This window comes from Vanellus vanellus (assembly GCF_965231255.1).
Source record: "Vanellus vanellus genome assembly, contig: HAP1_SCAFFOLD_1245, whole genome shotgun sequence".
In the NCBI taxonomy this organism is placed as follows: domain Eukaryota; kingdom Metazoa; phylum Chordata; class Aves; order Charadriiformes; family Charadriidae; genus Vanellus; species Vanellus vanellus.
In genome coordinates this window covers 1-17,918 of record NW_028127726.1, presented here as the reverse complement: position 1 = coordinate 17,918, position 17,918 = coordinate 1, and the positions used below count along the sequence as shown (strand labels likewise).

At 61.7% G+C, this 17,918-nt stretch overlaps 1 protein-coding gene across 1 annotated transcript in view; it reads right to left on the bottom strand.

The window, feature by feature from the left end:
• The window catches only part of LOC309685068 (ubiquitin-like modifier-activating enzyme 1), a 41,304-nt gene extending 23,594 nt beyond the window's left edge, over window positions 1-17,710 (bottom strand). Inside the window, 11 exon segments of the mRNA XM_082500874.1 lie at window positions 1,566-1,712; window positions 3,017-3,114; window positions 3,824-3,956; window positions 4,059-4,149; window positions 5,961-6,067; window positions 7,247-7,381; window positions 9,168-9,185; window positions 9,187-9,337; window positions 11,554-11,612; window positions 13,938-14,042; window positions 17,652-17,710. Coding sequence (XP_082357000.1) covers window positions 1,566-1,712; window positions 3,017-3,114; window positions 3,824-3,956; window positions 4,059-4,149; window positions 5,961-6,067; window positions 7,247-7,381; window positions 9,168-9,185; window positions 9,187-9,337; window positions 11,554-11,612; window positions 13,938-14,042 — 1,044 coding nt within the window. The 5' untranslated portion in view covers window positions 17,652-17,710.
• Window positions 17,711-17,918: the final 208 nt, after the last annotated feature.

Sequence of the window (17,918 nt, the reverse complement as noted above, 5' to 3'; positions counted from 1 at the left end):
GCCTCCGTGGTGTCCCCAAAGCCCTTGGTGGCCTCCATGTCCCCAAGTGGTGGTGGGACCATGGTGGGTGGCCACATGGGTGCAGGACCTGGTGGCCTCCATGTCCCCAACTGGTGGTGGGACCATGGTGGGTGGCCACATGGGTGCAGGACCTGGTGGCCTCCATGTCCCCAACGTCCCCAAGTGCTGGTGGGACCACGGTGGGTGGCCACATGGGTGCAGGAGCTGGTGGCCTCCATGTCCCCAACGTCCCCAACTGGTGGTGGAGCCATACTGGGACAGCCATGTTGGTGCAGGACCTTGGTGGCCTCCGTGTCCCCAACTGGTGGTGGGACCATGGTGGGTGGCCACATGGGTGCAGGAGCTGGTGGCCTCCATGTCCCCAACGTCCCCAAGTGGTGGTGGGACCATGGTGGGTGGCCACATGGGTGCAGATGGTGGCCTCCATGTCCCCAACCCCCCCGATGTCCCCAACGTCCCCAACTGGTGGTGGAGCCATACTGGGACGGCCACATGGGTGCAGGAGCTGGTGGCCTCCATGTCCCCAACGTCCCCAACTGGTGGTGGAGCCATACTGGGACGGCCATGTTGGTGCAGGACCTGGTGGCCTCCATGTCCCCAACCCCCCCGATGTCCCCAACATCCCCAACTGGTGGTGGAGCCATACTGGGACGGCCATGTTGGTGCAGGACCTGGTGGCCTCCATGTCCCCAACATCCCCAATGTCCTCAACTGGTGGTGGGGCCATACTGGGACGGCCATGTGGGTGCAGGACCTGGTGGCCTCCATGTCCTCAACATCCCCAATGTCCCCAACTGGTGGTGGGGCCATACTGGGACGGCCACATGGGTGCAGGACCTGGTGGCCTCCATGTCCCCAACGTCCCCAACTGGTGGTGGAGCCATACTGGGACGGCCACATGGGTGCAGGACCTGGTGGCCTCCATGTCCCCAACCCCCCCGATGTCCCCAACGTCCCCAACTGGTGGTGGGGCCATACTGGGACGGCCATGTTGGTGCAGGACCTGGTGGCCTCCATGTCCCCAACATCCCCAACTGGTGGTGGGGCCATACTGGGACGGCCACATGGGTGCAGGAGCTGGTGGCCTCCATGTCCCCAACGTCCCCAACTGGTGGTGGAGCCATACTGGGATGGCCATGTTGGTGCAGGACCTGGTGGCCTCCATGTCCCCAACCCCCCCGATGTCCCCAACATCCCCAACTGGTGGTGGAGCCATACTGGGACGGCCACATGGGTGCGGGACCTGGTGGCCTCCATGTCCCCAACGTCCCCAACTGGTGGTGGGGCCGTACTGGGACGGCCATGTTGGTGCAGGACCTGGTGGCCTCCACGTCCCCAACATCCCCAACGTCCCCAACTGGTGGTGGGGCCATACTGGGACGGCCATGTTGGTGCAGGACCTGGTGGCCTCCATGTCCCCAACCCCCCCGATGTCCCCAACGTCCCCAACTGGTGGTGGAGCCATACTGGGACGGCCACATTGGTGCAGGACCTGGTGGCCTCCACGTCCCCCCCCCTCCCCCGACGTCCCCCATGTCCCCAACCTGGTGGCGGGGTCGAGGCGGGCGGCCATGTTGGCGGATGAAGCGGTGGAGGGCCTGCCAGCCCCAGTGCATCATGGGAGGTCTCTCGGCCTTCCCGAAATCCGTCAACATCAGCTCCGGTTCCACCAGCGCATCCCGCAGCCGCTTCTGGGGAGGCGGGGACGGGTACGCCTGAGCCCCCAGCGCTTCCCAGTCCATCCCAGTATCCCCCAGTGACCTCCCAGTATCCCCCAGTGACCTCTCAGTTCCCTCTTAAACGTCTTCCAGTTTCCCCCCACCAGTATCTCCCAGTGTCCCCCAGTCCCCACCTAGTGCTTCCCCATGGCCTCCCATCACGCCCCAATACCTCCCAGTATCCCCCAGTCCCCTCCCAGTGCCCCCAGTATCTCCCACCACCACCCTCCAGTACCTCCCAGTGCCCCCCAGTCCACTCCCACCGCCTCCCCATGACCTCCCACCACCCCCCAATACCTCCCGGTGCCCCCAATACCTCCCAGTATCCCCCAGTCCCCTCCCAGTGCCCCCAATACCTCCCAGTATCCCCCAGTCCCCTCCCAGTGCCCCCAGTATCTCCCACCACCGCCCTCCAGTACCTCCCAGTGCCCACCAGTCCCCTCCTAGTGCCTCCCCATGACCTCCCACCACCCCCTAATACCTCCCAGTACCTCCCAGTGCCCTCCCAGTGCCCCCAATATCTCCCAGTATCCCTCAATCAACCCCCAGTCTTTCCCAATCCGCCCCCAGTCCATCCCAGTACCTCCCAGTCCCTCCCTATCTGCCCCCAGTCCTTCCCAATCCCCCCCAGTCCCCTCCCACTGCTCCCCAGTCCCCCTCCCAGTCTACCCCAGTGTCCCTCAGTCCTTCCCAATCTGGCCCCAGTGCCCCCCAGACCCCTCCCAACCCTTCCCAATCTGCCCCCAGTCCTTCCCAATCCCCCCCCCAGGCCCTCCCAATCCGTTCCCAGTACATCCCAGTGCCCCCCAATCAACCCCCAGTACTTCCCAATCCCCCTCCAGGCCCACCCAGTGCCCCCCAGTCCCCTCCCAGTGCCCCCCAGTCCCCTCCCACTGCTCCCCAGTCCCCTCCCAGTCCACCCCAGTACCCCTCAGTCCTTCCCAACCTGGCCCCAGTGCCCCCCAGTCCCCTCCCAGTGCCCCCCAGTCCCCTCCCACTGCTCCCCAGCCCACCCCAGTGCCTCTCAGTCCTTCCCAACCTGGCCCCAGTGCCCCCCAGTCCCCTCCCAGTGCCCCCCAGTCCCCTCCCAGCCCACCCCAGTGCCCCTCAGTCCTTCCCAACCTGGCCCCAGTGCCCCCCAGTCCCCTCCCAGTGCCCCCCAGTCCCCTCCCACTGCTCCCCAGTCCCCTCCCAGTCCACCCCAGTGCCCCTCAGTCCTTCCCAACCTGGCCCCAGTGCCCCCCAGTCCCCTCCCAGTCCCTCCCAGTGCCACTCACGAAGCGGATGTGCTTGGGCATCTTGACCTGGGTGACGATCCCCCCCCTCACGTAGTCCCCGAAGCCGCTGGTGTCCCCGATGCTGAAGGTGTAGGGCCCTGAGGGGGGAGGGGCTGTCACCGAGGGACCCCGGCGCCCGCGAGACCCCCATAGGGGACCCCGGGGGCTGGGAGCCCCTATAGAAGGGCGGGAGCCCCTATAGAACAGACCCAGACATACGGGAGCCCCCAGAGAAGGGACCCAGACGTAGGGGAGGCCCTATAGAAGGCACCCAGACGTACGGGAGTCCCTATAGAAGGGACCCAGATGTATGGGAGCCCCTATAGAAGGGACCCAGACATAGGGGAGCCCCTATAGAAGGGTGGGAAGCGCCCAGAAGCCCCTACAGAAGGGCAGGAGATGCGTGGGAGCCCCTATAGAAGGGACCCAGACGTATGGGAGCCCCTATAGAAGGGTGGGGAGTGCGTGGGAGCCCCTATAGAAGGGACCCAAACATAGAGAAGCCCCTATAGAAGGGTGGGAAGCACCCAGGAGCCCCTATAGAAGGGACCCAGACATACGGGAGCCCCTATAGAAGGGTGGGGAGCGCGTGAGAGCACCTATAGAAGGCACGCAGCCATAGGGGAGCCCCTATAGAAGGGTGGGGAGCGCGTGAGAGCACCTATAGAAGGGATCCAGCCATAGGGGAGCCTCTATAGAAGGGTGGGGAGTGGGTGGGAGCCCCTATAGACGGGACCCAGACATAGGGGAGCCCCCATAGAAGGCACCCAGCCATAGGGGAGCCCCTATAGGAGGGCGGGGGCTCACCGAGGACGCGGATCTCGACGGGGCCGCAGGCGTTGAGCTCCTCCATGCCCTCCACCTCGGTGAAGGTGACGAAGTCGCCCGTCTCGAAGCCGTGCCGCGCCTCGTCCAGACACGTCACCTCCCCCGGGCACCCCTGGAGGGGACGGACGGACGGACGGAGGGACAAATCAGGGCATTGAGGGGTGCGGGAGACCCCCTGCCTCCCCCTCCACCCCCTATAGGGGGCATCCTATACCTTGGTCACCATGGAAACCATGGCGCTGAGCGGCTGTTCCCCGTTGGTGTCCGTCACCACCATGTCGTCCCCGAAATCGCAGAAAAGCTGCCTAAAACGGGGAGGGGGGAGGGGACAAGGGGTCAGCCAGGCGGCACCCTATAGAAGGGACCCAGCCACCCCATGGACCCTATAGAAGGGACCCAGCCACCCCACGGACCCTATAGAAGGGACCCAGGTGTCCACGAGGCCCTATAGAAGGGACCCAGGCATCCCACGGACCCTATAGAAGGGACCCAGGCACCCCACGGACCCTATAGAAGGGACCCAGGCACCCCATAGACCCTATAGAAGGGACCCAGCCACCCCACGGACCCTATAGAAGGGACCCAGCCACCCCACGGACCCTATAGAAGGGACCCAGGCATCCCATGGACCCTATAGAAGGGACCCAGCCACCCCACGGACCCTATAGAAGGGACCCAGGTGTCCACGAGGCCCTATAGAAGGGACCCAGGCACCCCATAGACCCTATAGAAGGGACCCAGCCACCCCACGGACCCTATAGAAGGGACCCAGGCACCCCATAGACCCTATAGAAGGGACCCAGCCACCCCACGGACCCTATAGAAGGGACCCAGCCACCCCACGGACCCTATAGAAGGGACCCAGCCATCCACGAGGCCCTATAGAAGGGACCCAGCCACCCCACGGACCCTATAGAAGGGACCCAGGCACCCCACGGACCCTATAGAAGGGACCCAGGCACCCCATAGACCCTATAGAAGGGACCCAGCCACCCCACGGACCCTATAGAAGGGACCCAGGTGTCCACGAGGCCCTATAGAAGGGACCCAGGCACCCCATAGACCCTATAGAAGGGACCCAGCCACCCCACGGACCCTATAGAAGGGACCCAGGCACCCCACGGACCCTATAGAAGGGACCCAGGCACCCCATAGACCCTATAGAAGGGACCCAGCCACCCCACAGACCCTATAGAAGGGACCTAAGCAGCCACGAGACCCTAAACAAGACACGCAAGGATTTGGGAGACCCTATAGAAAAGAACCTGGCAGCCGGGACACTATAGAAAGCACCCAGGTGTCCAGGAGACCCTATAGAAGAGACCCATACATCTGGGGCACCCTATAGAAGGGACTCAGGTGTTTGGGAGACCCTATAGAAGGCACCCGGGCATCCAGGGCACCCTATAGAATGCACCCAGGTATTTGGCAGGCCCTATAGGAGGGACCCAGGTACTTGGTGGACCCTATAGACAGGACCCAGACATCTGGGGCACCCTATAGAAGGGACTCAGGTGTTTGGCAGACCCTATAGAAAGGACCCGGACGTCCAGAACACCCTATAGAAGGCACCCAGGTGTGCAGGACACCCTATAGAAGGCACCCAGGCAGCTGGGAGACCCTATAGAAGGCACCCAGCCACCCCACGGACCCTATAGAAGGGACCTAAGCAGCCACGAGACCCTAAATAAGACACCCAACGATTTAGGAGACCCTATAGAAGGGACCCAGGCATCTGGGGCACCCTATAGAAGGGACTCAGGTGTTTGGGAGACCCTATAGAAGGCACCCAGGCATCCAGGGCACCCTATAGAATGCACCCAGGTATTTGGCAGGCCCTATAGGAGGGACCCAGGTACTTGGTGGACCCTATAGACAGGACCCAGACATCTGGGGCACCCTATAGAAGGGACTCAGGTGTTTGGCAGACCCTATAGAAAGGACCCGGGCGTCCAGAACACCCTATAGAAGGCACCCAGGTGTGCAGGACACCCTATAGAAAACACCCAGGCAGCTGGGAGACCCTATAGAAGGCACCCAAGTGTCCGGCACACCCTATAGAAAGGACCCAGACGTATGGGGCACCCTATAGAAGACACCCCGGCGTACGGCTCACCCGAAAAGCCCGCGGGTGTCGGCCACCACCAGCTTGATCCCGTGGCTGTGGCAGAAGTCCCCGACCCAGAGCTGTTCCTCCAACGACGAGTTGGTCAACACCACCACCTACAGCGACACCGCGCGCGGGCTGTCCGTCCGGCTGTCCCCCGCGGCGGGGGGACAAGGGGACAGGCGGACCGGAGGAGGCAGAAGGGGGGGGGTGAATAACCCCTCACAACCCCCCTGAGGAGGGTTAAGGGGGGGTTTTGGCGGCCACGGAGGGACAAGGAGCCACGGGGGGGGTACAGGCGGACGCACAAACAGGCGGACGGAGGGACAGGCAGACACCAAATGGCACCCGGGAACCCTCAGAGCCAGAAAAAAAGGGGGACAGGGGGCCCTGGGGGACACACGTGGGGGTGCTGGGGGGGGAAAAGGGGTCCTGGGGGGGGTACAGGCGGCCACAGAGACAAGGAGCCACGTGGAGGTACAGTCGGACGAGCAACCGGACGCACAGTGGGACACGAACAGCCCCGGGGGGGGTTGTGGGGAGGCCACCGCCGTCGTGGGGGCACAACTGACCCCAAAGAGGGGGACAGGTGGCATTTGGGGGGACAATCGGCCACAGACGTTACAGTCAGCCACGTGAGGGACAGCCGGACTCAGGGATAAAGGGTTGTGGGGCAGCCACGGCTGTCTCAGGGGACACGGCTGTCCCCAAGGAGGGGCACAGGCAGCTGTGGGGAGTAGAACTGTCCCCAAGGGCAGACAGTCGGCCGCAGAGACACAAGGAGCCACGTGGAGGTACAGTCGGATGAGCAACCTGACGTACGGACAGCGGGACAGAAACAGCCCCGAGGGGGGTTGTGGGGAGGCCACCGCCGTCGTGGGGGCACAACTGACCCCAAAGAGGGGGACAGGTGGCGTTTGGGGGGACAACCGGCCACAAAGGTTACAGTCGGCCCAGAGTACAGCCGGACAAATTACACTGGGGACAGTTGTGGGGCGGCCACGACTGTCCCAAGGGACACAGCTGTCCCCAAGGAGGGGCACAGGGGGTAGAACTGTCCCCAAGAGGTGACAGTCACCCGCGTGAGGAACAGTCAGCCGTGCGAGGGACAGTCGGCCACCTGAAAGAACAGTCGGCCGCCCCAAAAACCACCGCAAAAGTCAGTTTGGGGGTAAAAAAAGGGGCCGCAAAGGGGGTAGGGGCAGATGTGGGGGGTTAGGGGTAGATGCGGGGGGTACAGGCAGACGTGGGCGGTACAGGTAGATGGGGGGGTTTACAGGCAGCGCCGGGTGTACCTGGAAGGGCGCGAGCAGGTCCTGGCTGAGGGGTTGGCGGGTGCTGGTGACGGCCACGTAGGCGTTGAGCTCGGCTAATCGGGGCAGCGTCGCCTCCGCCCGGTTCTGCCCCACGTCCTCCTCCCGCAGGTAGAACTTGGGGGGGACACACACACACACACGGGGGGGGGTCAAAGCGGTCCCCACAACACCCCTCCACCCCCCACAACACCCCCACCCCACTCAGACAACCCCCCACAACACCCGGGGAACATGTACGGGACGGAGAGAAGCCAAGGGGGTATTGGGGGGGGGGGGTATTTAGGCGACTGTGGGGTTATTTAAGGGGTTGGGGGGTATTTAAATGCTCGGGGGGGGGTATTTAAAGGCTCAGGGGGGTATTTAAGTCCCCCGCCGGGGGGGTATTTAATGAGTCGGGGGGTTATTTAGGTACCCCGGGGGGGTATATAAGGACCGCAAGGGGTATTTAGGCAACCTAGGGGGGTATTTAGGCAGCGTGGGGGGTACTTAGACCCCCCAGGGGGGGAATTAGGACTCGGGGGGGGGGGTATTTAGGAAGCAGAGGGGGTATTTAAGGGATCTGGGGGGGGTGTTTGAGGGCCGTAGGGGGTATTTAAGTACTCAGGTGGGTATATAAGGGGTACGAAGGGGGTAAGTAGGTCCCTCAGGGGGGTATTTGGGGGTTCAGGGGGGTATTTTAGGATTTGGGGGGGGGTATTTCAGCACCGTGGGGGGTATTTAAGACTCGCCCCCCCCCGAGGGTATTTAAGGGTCATGGGGGGTATTTAAGGACCCCGGGGGGGTATTTAAGGGCCATGGGGGGTATTTAAGTCCTGGGGGGGGTATTTAAGTCCCGGGGGGGGGGGGGGGGGGGGATTTAAGGGCTTGGGGGGTTCTATAGCCCCCCAGGGGGGGTATTTAAGGGCTTCGGGGGGGGGTGAACCACCCCACAAAGCAAATATGGGGAGTATCTACACCCCCTCAGCAAATTAATTGCCCCCAAGGGTAATTAATAAACGATAAACCCCAATTACGACGAGGATTAATTACCCCGGGGGGGGGAGGGGGGGGCATTTAGCTCCTTTGGGCAACCCATTCACCCCAAAGAACGACACCCCCCCCCAAATACTAAATCCCCCCCCAAATTAATTAATTACACCCCTAATTAATTAATTACCCTGAGACAACTAATTTAACTCCCCTAATGTGCCCCAATAATGACTCCGGGGTGGATTAATTACCCTGGGGGGATTAATTACCCCGGGGGGGGCATTTAGCTCCCCTGGACAACCCAATCACCCCAAAGAATGACTCCCCCATAAGCGCTAATTATCTTTTAAATTCATTAATCATTCCCTAAACTTGTTAATTACTCCACAAAAGAGAACTGAACCCCACTGATGAGCCCCCGATAACGACTCCGGGGGGGGGGGGGATTAATTACCCCGAGGGGGGCATTTAGCTCCCCTGGGCAACGAGATCACCCCAAAGAACAACCCCCCATAGGCACTAATTAACCCCTAAGTTAATTAATTACCCGCCAAACTACTTAATTATTCGGGGAGGGGTATTTAACTCTCCTGATGAGCCCTAATAACGACCCCAAGGGTGGATTAATTACCCCGGGGGGGGGGGGGTATTTAGCCCCCTTGGGCAACCCAGCCACCTCAGAAAATAACCCCTAATAGCAGCTAATTATCTCCCAAATTAATTAATTATCTTGGGGGGGGGGGGGGCAGAAAGCTTTTAACGAGCCACAATAACGACTGCAGCGATTAATTACCCCAAAAAGCCGATGAACTCCCCCCAGACATACACCCCCCCCCCCAAAAAAAAACCCTTAGAGGAGTTATTTACCCCTGGGGGGGGGGGTAATTAAGCTGGAGGGGGCTAATTAAAGCCAAGGGGTTAATTAACTCACCTGGGAAGCCAGGTCGGCCCCAGGCGGCGGGTTGGGGGTCGTGGAGGGTGACGGATTTGACCCCCCCCAGCACCAGGTTTTTGGCCACCTCCACCCCCAGTCCCCGCAGCCCCGAAACCAGTACGTTGGACGTCTGCATCCTCTTCATGGCCTCGTGGCCCAGTACGTACCTGGGGGGGGGGGGGGGGAGGGGGGGAGGAGACACCCCCCGAAAATAAAATAAACGGAGGAGAGGGTCGGGGGCGGTCCCCCCAAATCTTTACAGCCCCCCCCCCCCCCCCCCCAGGGCTGCGGAAATGGTTGAAGGTATGTTGGGGGGGGAGCCCCCCCCCCAGTCTATAGGGACACTCCCCACTCCATAGGGACCCCCCCATTCCATACGGACCTCCCCCAGTCTATAGGGACCCCCCCAATCCATAGGGACACCCCCCCCCCAGTCTATAGGGACACTCCCCACTCCATAGGGACCCCCCCAATCCATAGGGACATCCCCCAGTCTATAGGGACCCCCCCAATCCATAGGGACCCCCCCAATCCCTAGAGATGCCTCCCCAAATCCATAGGGACCCCCCCAATCTATAGGGACCCCCCAATCTATAGAACCCTCCCCAGTCCATATAGCCCCCCCCCAATCCATAGGGACACCCCCCCCCAGTCTATAGGGACATTCCCCACTCCATAGGGACCCCCCCAATCCATAGGGACATCCCCCAGGCCATAGGGACCCCCCCCAAGTCTATAGGGACCCTCCCCACTCCATAGGGAACCCCCAATCCATAGGGACTTCCCCAGTCTATAGGGACCCTCCCAATCCATAGAGACCCCCCCTAATCCCTAGGGACGCCTCCCCAAATCCATAGGCCCCCCCCCCAATCCATAGGGACCCCCCAATCTATAGAACTCTCCCCAATCCATAGGAACCCCCCCCAATCCATATAACCCCCCCCAATCCATAGGGATCCCCCAATCTGCAGGGACACCCCCAATCTATAGAGACCCCCCAGGTCCATGCCCCCCCCCCAAGTACCTATAGAGCCCCCCAAGTCTATAAGGACCCCCCCCAACAGCACCATGGAGCCCCCCCCAAGTCCATAGGCCTTCCCCAATCTATAGGGACACATCCCCCAAACCCCTATAGGGCCCCCCAAGTCCATAGGGTCCTCCCCAACCTATAGAGCCCCCCCCAAGCCCCTAGAGAGCCCCCCAATCCATATGGACCCCCCCAATCTATAGGGCCCCCCAAGTCCATAGGGTCCCCCCCAACCTATAGAGCCCCCCTCAAGCCCCTATAGGCCCCCCCAATCCATATGGACCCCCTCAATCTATAGGGCCCCCCAAGTCCATAGGGTCCCCCCCAACCTATAGAGCCCCCCTCAAGCCCCTATAGGCCCCCCCAATCCATATGGACCCCCCCAATCTATAGGGCCCCCCAAGTCCATAGGCCTTTCCCAATCTATAGGGTCCCCCCAACCTATAGGCACACCTTCCCCAAACCCCTATAGAGCCCCCCAAGTCCATAGGGTCCCCCCCAACCTATAGAGCCCCCCTCAAGCCCCTATAGGCCCCCCCAATCCATATGGACCCCCCCAATCTATAGGGCCCCCCAAGTCCATAGGGTCCCCCCCAACCTATAGAGCCCCCCTCAAGCCCCTATAGGCCCCCCCAATCCATATGGACCCCCTCAATCTATAGGGCCCCCCAAGTCCATAGGGTCCCCCCCAACCTATAGAGCCCCCCTCAAGCCCCTATAGGCCCCCCCAATCCATATGGACCCCCCCAATCTATAGGGCCCCCCAAGTCCATAGGCCTTTCCCAATCTATAGGGCCCCCCCAACCTATAGGAACACCTTCCCCAAACCCCTATAGAGCCCCCCAAGTCCATAGGGTCCCCCCCAACCTATAGAGCCCCCCCCAAGCCCCTATAGGGACCCTCAATCCATATGGACCCCCCCAAAGCACCTATAGGGCCCCCCAAGTCCATAGGCCTTCCCCGATCTATAGGGCCCCCCCAACCTATAGGAACACCTCCCCCAAACCCCTATAGAGCCCCCCAAGTCCATAGGGTCCCCCCCAACCTATAGAGCCCCCCTCAAGCCCCTATAGGCCCCCCCAATCCATATGGACCCCCCCAATCTATAGGGCCCCCCAAGTCCATAGACCTTCCCCAAGTCCATAGGGTCCCCCCCAACCTATAGAGCCCCCCCCAAACCCCTATAGGGCCCCCCAATCTATAGGGCCCCCCAAGTCCATAGGCCTTTCCCAATCTATAGGGTCCCCCCAACCTATAGGCACACCTCCCCCAAACCCCTATAGGGCCCCCCAAGTCCATAGGGTCCCCCCCAACCTATAGGCCCCCCCCCAATCCATAGGTCCCCCCGGCACTCACAGCTGGCGGGAGTAGAGCCCCTCATCGATCTCGGCCTCGCCCCCGTTCTTCGCCATGCCCTGGGGGGGACAAGGGGACAACCGCGTCACCGGGGGGGGGACAGCCAGCGGGGGGGGACAGCGGGTGACACGTCACCCCGGGACGGGGACGAGGACATCTATGGGGTGTCACATCCAGTGACAGTGGGGGACAGCGGGTGACACATCACCCCAGGACGGGGACGAGGACATCTATGGGGTGTCACATCCAGTGACAGTGGGGGACAGCGGGTGACACGTCACCCCAGGACGGGGACGAGGACATCTATGGGGTGTCACATCCAGTGACAGTGGGGGACAGCGGGTGACACGTCACCCCGGGACGGGGACGAGGACACCTATGGGGTGTCACATCCAGTGACAGTGGGGGACAGCGGGTGACACGTCACCCCGGGACGGGGACGAGGACATCTATGGGGTGTCACATCCAGTGACAGTGGGGGACAGCGGGTGACACGTCACCCCGGGACGGGGACAATGATACCTTCGGGGTGTCACATCCAGTGACAGTGGGGGACCGCGGGTGACACGTCACCCCGGGACGGGGATGAGGACACCTATGGGGTGTCACATCCAGTGACAGTGGGGGACAGCGGGTGACACGTCACCCCGGGACGGGGACGAGGACACCTATGGGGTGTCACATCCAGTGACAGTGGGGGACAGCGGGTGACACGTCACCCCAGGACGGGGACGAGGACATCTATGGGGTGTCACATCCAGTGACAGTGGGGGACAGCGGGTGACACGTCACCCCGGGACGGGGACGAGGACACCTATGGGGTGTCACATCCAGTGACAGTGGGGGACAGCAGGTGACACGTCACCCCGGGACGGGGACGAGGACATCTATGGGGTGTCACATCCAGTGACAGTGGGGGACAGCGGGTGACACGTCACCCCGGGACGGGGACAATGATACCTTCGGGGTGTCACATCCAGTGACAGTGGGGGACAGCGGGTGACACGTCACCCCGGGACAAGGACATCTATGGGGTGTCACATCCAGTGACAGTGGGGGACAGCGGGTGACACGTCACCCCGGGACGGGGACGAGGACACCTATGGGGTGTCACATCCAGTGACAGTGGGGGACAGCGGGTGACACGTCACCCCGGGACGAGGACATCTATGGGGTGTCACATCCAGTGACAGTGGGGACAGCGGGTGACACGTCACCCCGGGACGGGGACGAGGACATCTATGGGGTGTCACATCCAGTGACAGTGGGGGACAGCGGGTGACACGTCACCCCGGGACGGGGACGAGGACATCTATGGGGTGTCACATCCAGTGACAGTGGGGGACAGCGGGTGACACGTCACCCCGGGACGGGGACGAGGACACCTATGGGGTGATGGAGGGGTGACATCAAGTGACACCGAGTGCCACGTCACCCCGAGATGGGGACAAGGGCACCCACGGGGTGTCACATCCAGTGACAGTGGGGGACAGCGGGTGACACTGGGGAGTTGTGTCACCCTGAGGTGGGGCAGGAAGATCCCAGAGGTGACAAATGGGTGACACCCAGGTGACAACAGGGTGGGACAGGTGACACTGGAAGCGGGTGACAGCAGGTGACACTCCCATTGGCGGCAGTGGCTCAGAGCGGGAGGGACAAGGCCCGAGGAGGACATGTGTCACCCCTGGGAGACATAGGGACACGCAGGTGACAGTAAGGTGGCACTGGGTGACAACCAGGTGACACCAGGTGGCAGTCACATCAGCAGGGAATGCTCAGAGACGATAACGAGGTGACAACGAGACTGAAGAAGGTGACAAGACACCCCCCCCCCAGGGGGTGACAGGGCCACCCGGGGGTGATGGGGACACCCGGCTGGCAGTTGGGTGACACCAGGTGACAGCAAGGTGACAGCGGGTGACAGTCCCAGTCACGGGGGTGGCTCTAAGCACCATAGAGGCGACAACGAGACCAGAGAAGGTGACAGTTCCTCCTCGGGGGGTGACAGGGGACTCCCAGGTGGCAGCTGGGTGACATCCAAGTGACACCAGGTGACAGCCACATTAGTGGGGGTAACTCTGAACACCAGAAAGGTGACAAACAGACCAGAGAAGGTGACAGGACCCCCCCCCCGGGGATGACAGGGCCACCCGGGGGTGACAAGAACACCTGGGTGGCAGCTGGGTGACACCAGGTGACAGTGGGTGACATCCAAGTGACACCAGGTCACAGCAAGGTGACAATCCCAGTGATGGGGGTGGCTCAGACCACCAGAGAGGTAACAAAAGACCAGAGGATGACAAGGGGGTGACAGAGCCACCAGGGGGTGATAGGGCCACCCGGGGGTGACAGGGGACGGGCAGGTGGCAGCGGGTGACACTCACGTTGGCGGGGGTGACGCTGTGGGACGCGGCGGGGGCGCGGCTGGAGCCCGTTGGTGGCTCAGACCCGGAGACGCGGCGCTTCTTCGACAGCGGGGAGCTGGACATCTGCGGGGACAGAGGTCAAAGGTCAGCTGGGGACAGCCGGTGACACGGGGGGCCAGCGGGTGATACGAGGGGCCAGCGGGTGACACGGGGGGGTGACAGAGAGGGGGGGCATTGGGTGACATTTGGTGGGATGGGGGTGGCAGTAGGTGACACCGAGGGTGGTGGGGGACACAGGGGGTGGCACCGAGGGACAGGCAGTGGCACCAGGTGACACATGGGCTGACAGTGGGTGATGCACAGGGTGACACTGGGTGGGTGACACTGGGAGGGGACAGGGGGTGTGACACTAGGGGACACTGGGGCATGGAGGGTGACACCAAGGGGCATTGGGGGACACACGGGGTGACACCAAGGACAGAGAGGGTGACACTGGGTGACACGCTCTGGGTGACAGGGGGACACGGGGTGACACCAAGGGATGGAGGGTGACACTAGGGGACACCAGGTGACACCAGGGGACAGCGGAGGGGTCACGGGGTGACAATGGCAGAGGGAGGATGACACTGGGTGACACCCCAGGTGACAGCGGGGGATGGAGAGGGACACCGGGTGACATCGGGGGACGGATGGTGACACCAAGGGACACACCAGGTGACACTGAGGGACAGAGGGGGGGACATGGGGTGACACCAGGGGACACAGGGGGACACCAGGTGACACCCCAGGTGACACGGGGACACACGCCGGGTGACACCAAGTGCTGTCAGGGGACAGTGGGTGACACCAGGGGACACGGGGTGACACCGGGGGACAGTGGGGGGGACAGTGGGTGACACTGGGGGACAGTGGGGGGGACACGGGGTGACACTGGGGGACAGTTGGGGACACACCGGGTGACACCCGGTGACACCGCCCCCCCAAAGGGGCGGGGCTTTCCCAAGGGTCCCATTAATGAGGGAGGTGCCCCCTAACGAGGGTCCCATTAACATGAGGGGGTCCTATTAACGAGGTTCCCATTAATGAGGGTCCTGGGGGGGGTGTCCCATTAATGAGGGGGGGGGTTCTGCTAATGAGGGTCTTATTAACGAGGGTCCTATGGGGGGGGGTGGAGGGGGTGGGGGTTGCACTAACGAGGGGGGTTCCCATTAATGAGGGAGGTGCCTATTAAGGAGGTTCCCATTAACGAGAGTCTGGGGAGGTCCCACTAATGAGGGTCCCATTAATGAGGATCTGGGGGGGGGGGGGGTCCTATTAATGAGGGATGCTCCAATTAACGAGGGCCCCATTAATGAAGGGGCGATGGTGGGGGATGCTCCCTAATGAAAGAGAATCCTATTAATTAAACAGCTGTTTATTAATTAGGGTCCTATCAACGAGGGTTCTGGGGGGGGTCCCATTAATGGGTGGGGGTCCTACTAATGAGGGTCCCATTAATGAGGTTCCTGGGGGGGGTCCCATTAATGAGGGGGGTCCCATTAACGAGGGAGGTTCCTATTAATGAGATTCCAATTAATGAAGCTCCTGAGACGGGTGTCCCGTTAATAAGGGGGGGTCCTGCTAATGAGGGTCCCATTAATGAGGGTCCTGGGGGGTGTTTCCCATTAATGAGAAGGGGTCCCATTAATGAGGGAGGTGCCTATTAATGAGGTTCCCATTAACGAGGCTCCTGGGGGGGGTCCCATTAATGAGGGGGGGTCCCATTAATAAGAGTCCTATGTGGGGGTTCCCCTTAATGAGAAAAAGGTCCTATTAATGAGAAATAATCTGATAATGAACGTGCCATTAATGAGAGAGACCCCATTAACAAGGTGAGTCCTATTAATGAGGGTCCCATTAACGAGGATGCTGTGGGGAAGGTTCCCATTAATGAGAAAGGGGTCCCGTTAACGAGAGAGATTCTTATTAACGAAGGTCCCATTAATGACGGAGGGGGTTCCCATTAATGAGAGAGGGGTCCCGTTAACGACAGAGATTGCTATTAACGAGGATCCCATTAATGATGGGGGCGTCCCATTAATGAGGGCCCTGTGGGGGGATTTCCGTTAATGAGGGGGGGGTCCCATTAATGAGAGAGATGTCTATTAATGAGGGTCCCACTAATGAGGGGGAGATCCCATTAATGAGGGTCCGGGGGGTGGTGGTGTCCCATTAATTAGAAAGGATCCCATTAATGAGGGAGGTGCCTATTAATGAGGTTCCCATTAACGATGGTCCTGGGGGGGGGTCCCACTAATGAGGGGGGTCCCATTAATGAGGGGGGGTCCCACTAATGAGGGGGATCCCACTAATGAGGAGGATCCCATTAATGAGGGGGATCCCATTAATGAGGGGGGGTCCCACTAATGAGGGGGGGTCCCACTAATGAGGGGGGATCCCACTAATGAGGGGGATCCCATTAATGAGGGGGGATCCCATTAATGAGGGGGATCCCACTAATGAGGGGGATCCCACTAATGAGGGGGGGTCCCACTAATGAGGGGGGGGTCCCACTAATGAGGGGGGTCCCACTAATGAGGGGGCGGTCCCACTAATGAGGGGGGTCCCACTAATGAGGGGGGTCCCACTAATGAGGGGGCGGTCCCACTAATGAGAGGGGTCCCATTAATGAGGTGGGTCCCATTAATGAGGGGGGATCCCACTAATGAGGGGGGATCCCATTAATGAGGGGGGTCCCATTAATGAGGGGGGATCCCACTAATGAGGGGGGATCCCATTAATGAGGGGGGGTCCCACTAATGAGGGGGGGTTCCCACTAATGAGGAGGGGTCCCACTAATGAGGGGGGGTCCCATTAATGAGGGGGGATCCCATTAATGAGGGGGGGTCCCATTAATGAGGGGGGATGCCACTAATGAGGGGGGGTCCCACGAATGAGGGGGCGGTCCCACTAATGAGGGGGGGTCCCACTAATGAGGGGGGATCCCACTAATGAGGGGGATCCCATTAATGAGGGGGGATCCCATTAATGAGGGGGATCCCACTAATGAGGGGGGGTCCCACTAATGAGGGGGGGGTCCCACTAATGAGGGGGGTCCCACTAATGAGGGGGCGGTCCCACTAATGAGGGGGGTCCCACTAATGAGGGGGGTCCCACTAATGAGGGGGCGGTCCCACTAATGAGAGGGGTCCCATTAATGAGGTGGGTCCCATTAATGAGGGGGGATCCCACTAATGAGGGGGGATCCCATTAATGAGGGGGGTCCCATTAATGAGGGGGGATCCCACTAATGAGGGGGGATCCCATTAATGAGGGGGGGTCCCACTAATGAGGGGGGGTTCCCACTAATGAGGAGGGGTCCCACTAATGAGGGGGGGTCCCATTAATGAGGGGGGATCCCATTAATGAGGGGGGGTCCCATTAATGAGGGGGGATGCCACTAATGAGGGGGGGTCCCACGAATGAGGGGGCGGTCCCACTAATGAGGGGGGTCCCACTAATGGGGGGGGGGGTCTCATTAACGAGATTCCCATTAATGAGCCTCCCGGGGAGGGCTTCCCATCCCGGGGGGGGGGGTCCTCCCCTCACACTTACCCCCCCCCCCAAGGCCCTGAGGGGGGTTCCCATCCCTGAGGCCGCCGCCCCCCCCCCCCCTTAAGACACCCCCTCCCTCTTTCCCCGTACCCCCCCCGTTCCCCTTCACCCCCCCGGGCCCCCCCCTTTCCCCCGCACCAATGATGCTGTCCAGGCCCCGCCGCCGGGTCCCGCCCGCTCCGCTCGGCTCCTCCGCGACAAGATGGCGGCGGCGGCCGTTCCCCCCCTCCCCACCCCCTCGCCCCCTCCCTCCTCACGCCGGGCCCCGCCCCCCGACCCTTCCCATTGGCCGCCGACCCCCGGCGCCGCGCTCCTATTGGCTCACCCCTCCCCGCCCGCCTCCTCCGCCGACGCGCTGGTTCGGGGGGAAGGAGGAAGGAGGAAAGGGTGGGGGGGGGGGGGGGA